This window comes from Cryptomeria japonica, chromosome 9 (genome assembly GCF_030272615.1).
Source record: "Cryptomeria japonica chromosome 9, Sugi_1.0, whole genome shotgun sequence".
NCBI lineage: Eukaryota > Viridiplantae > Streptophyta > Pinopsida > Cupressales > Cupressaceae > Cryptomeria > Cryptomeria japonica.
The window spans coordinates 420,264,383-420,266,555 of NC_081413.1; the positions used below are offsets into that span (position 1 = coordinate 420,264,383).

The 2,173-nt window shown below is 33.6% G+C and overlaps 1 protein-coding gene across 1 annotated transcript; it reads right to left on the bottom strand.

The window, feature by feature from the left end:
- Positions 1-224: 224 nt before the first annotated feature.
- Positions 225-1,559, bottom strand: LOC131073728 (membrane protein PM19L). The gene is made up of 4 exons (XM_058010231.2): positions 1,351-1,559; positions 1,034-1,259; positions 741-786; positions 225-562 (listed from the first exon to the last, which is right to left on the bottom strand). The coding sequence occupies exons 1-4, from the start codon at positions 1,475-1,477 to the stop codon at positions 401-403; spliced, it is 561 nt and encodes a 186-aa protein (XP_057866214.2). The 5' UTR covers positions 1,478-1,559; the 3' UTR covers positions 225-400.
- Between the last annotated feature and the right edge of the window lie 614 nt (positions 1,560-2,173).

A 2,173-nucleotide genomic window follows, 5' to 3' on the forward strand; every position in this document is an offset into this window, starting at 1 on the left:
AATCAATTAAAATTATGTGTGGACACATTTTAAAAAATGACTTAAGACACCCACATAGATATATATATATATATATACCTCGATTTCATGGATCCATTCAATTAACATTCAAAGACACAGAATTAATCATATACAATATATTGTAAACATTAAATCTCTTTCTCATATAGAACCGATCCAATGTGTAGCTAACTCATGGAAGCTGTTAACCTCTACTCTCCATATACACCAACAAAAGTTTGCAACTCATAGAACACAATTTGAATTAAAAAATCTTACATCAGAACAGCCTCATAAATATTTAAAGGCATACATCCTCTCCCTTCAACACAATCTTACTATCAAAGGCATTGAAAACTTTTAAAAATAAAAACAAAGCCCAAGCATTGAACTTCATTTTTTAAGCTTTAAGTGTGTTTTCTTTTAGAGGCTCTGCAGTAGTGGTGCTAACATCTTTCTCTCCACAAGAAAAGTAATTTCCAGCAAAAAACCCAACATGGATGACCATCATGTAAAACAATTTTGTTGCGGACAGAATGATTATGAAGGCTTCCAAAGCGATCTGCGCAGACATAATATATCATATTATATATGTAAAAAAACAGTTATTGTCTGCCTTTGAATACTTATAGAGGGAAGAGCTTATCAATCGATTAGGTTTGCAATGCTTAAGAAATAAATGTTGTGGAGAGATATTAAAATACATATAAAAAAATCCTAACTAAAGCAAAATCAGATACCAGCGTTGGACTTCTGCTATGTAAATGGATCTCTTTGCATGCCAACCTGCACGTTTTGTAATATGCTTATCAGCATAAAAAACAGAAAAGAATTCACTTTTGCTTACAAGTATTGTTGAGAGTTCTATTTAAATAGATGCAGGACAAATCATTTTTAAATATATCTTATTAAAAAGATCATTCTAAATTTCTAAATTTTTCAAAAAAGCCTGATTTTAATTTTAAAAAAATTGTAAACTTGAATAATTATTTATAAGCCCTTTCCTATTTTAATCAATATGTTATATGATTACCCCATGGCAAGAAGAGTAAGAGCCCAAGCTGTGATGGCAGATGAAGCAGTTGAAGCCAAGCTCTCTGCTGTCCACACTCTTAGATGATGGAGCCCTGAAAGACATGAAGCTGTTCCTACAGCTCCAGCTATCAGGGAAAATATGACCGTAAAACCAGTGGCTTCATTCCCCATGGGGAAAGGCAATGGTGAAAATGAGAAGCCCACTGGTACACTACTTTTGGGTCCTGCCAAACAACATAACCAATCAGAAATCAAACTACACTACATGCTACAGACCATCACCAAAAAACAATAAAAGAAAGATGTGTGTGTTACCAGTAACATAATGATGGTCAATAGCCTTATTGAGTGCCCAACCAGCAATGGCAGCAACAGTCACATACATGCACAAATTCAGGAGCACCAAAAATCCAGCCAAAGATTTCACTATTCTCAAACCCATTTTATGAGAAAGAGAGAGCTCCAAATGATTAAAACTGTAAAATGAACAAACAAAGTAAACAATGCCTTTGAGTGCATTGGAGAGGATGGGAAACGGTATTTAAAGAAGGCAGAGCAATGTGTAAACGGTATTATTCCGTTTCAAAGCGACTAGTCTGCAACAGTTGGCTATGACCCACTTTAAGAGGGAAATAATATATTTTCTTCTGCTGCCTCTTATATTTAATGAAAGCTCATGGTAGTGGAAATACAACTATTTGTAGTTGTTCTCTTTATTAAAGGCAGTTTTTTTGAATGGTTTAAAGAGGGATTGACTCCAACGGCAGCTGAGTTGCCTCTGGGCTCTTAATCTCAACGACCTCCTTAAATATTTAGCGAGGTGATGATTAATTTCAATATTATATATATATAAAGTGAATGCAAATAGTGGGTCAAGGCTATCTGCATTGACATAGTACAACTTGGTGATTATTATGTTGTGGATAGTAGGTAAAAAAAATAAAAATTTATGATGTGCAATTTATTAGTTTTTATTGTTTTATGGCATTTCTTAAGCATTATTATTGTATTATATGAATAGATTTACAATGGTCTAGTGGGATTAGAATCTTGGTGGCCACAACACCACCACCACCACTTAACCAAACTTCTAGACTTGCAATCATTTTAGTACAATAAGTTGATATAATTTTTAAAA

What these genes read in the sequence shown, in the direction of transcription:
- LOC131073728 (XM_058010231.2), bottom strand. Translation starts at nt 1,477, where the DNA reads ATGGGTTTGAGAATAGTGAAATCTTTGGCTGGATTTTTGGTGCTCCTG. An exon ending in TGACCATCATTATGTTACTG is followed by an intron (nt 1,260 to 1,350) that starts GTAACACACACA and finishes GTTGTTTGGCAG; the next exon opens with GACCCAAAAGTAGTGTACCA. An exon ending in ATAGCAGAAGTCCAACGCTG is followed by an intron (nt 563 to 740) that starts GTATCTGATTTT and finishes ATGTCTGCGCAG; the next exon opens with ATCGCTTTGGAAGCCTTCAT.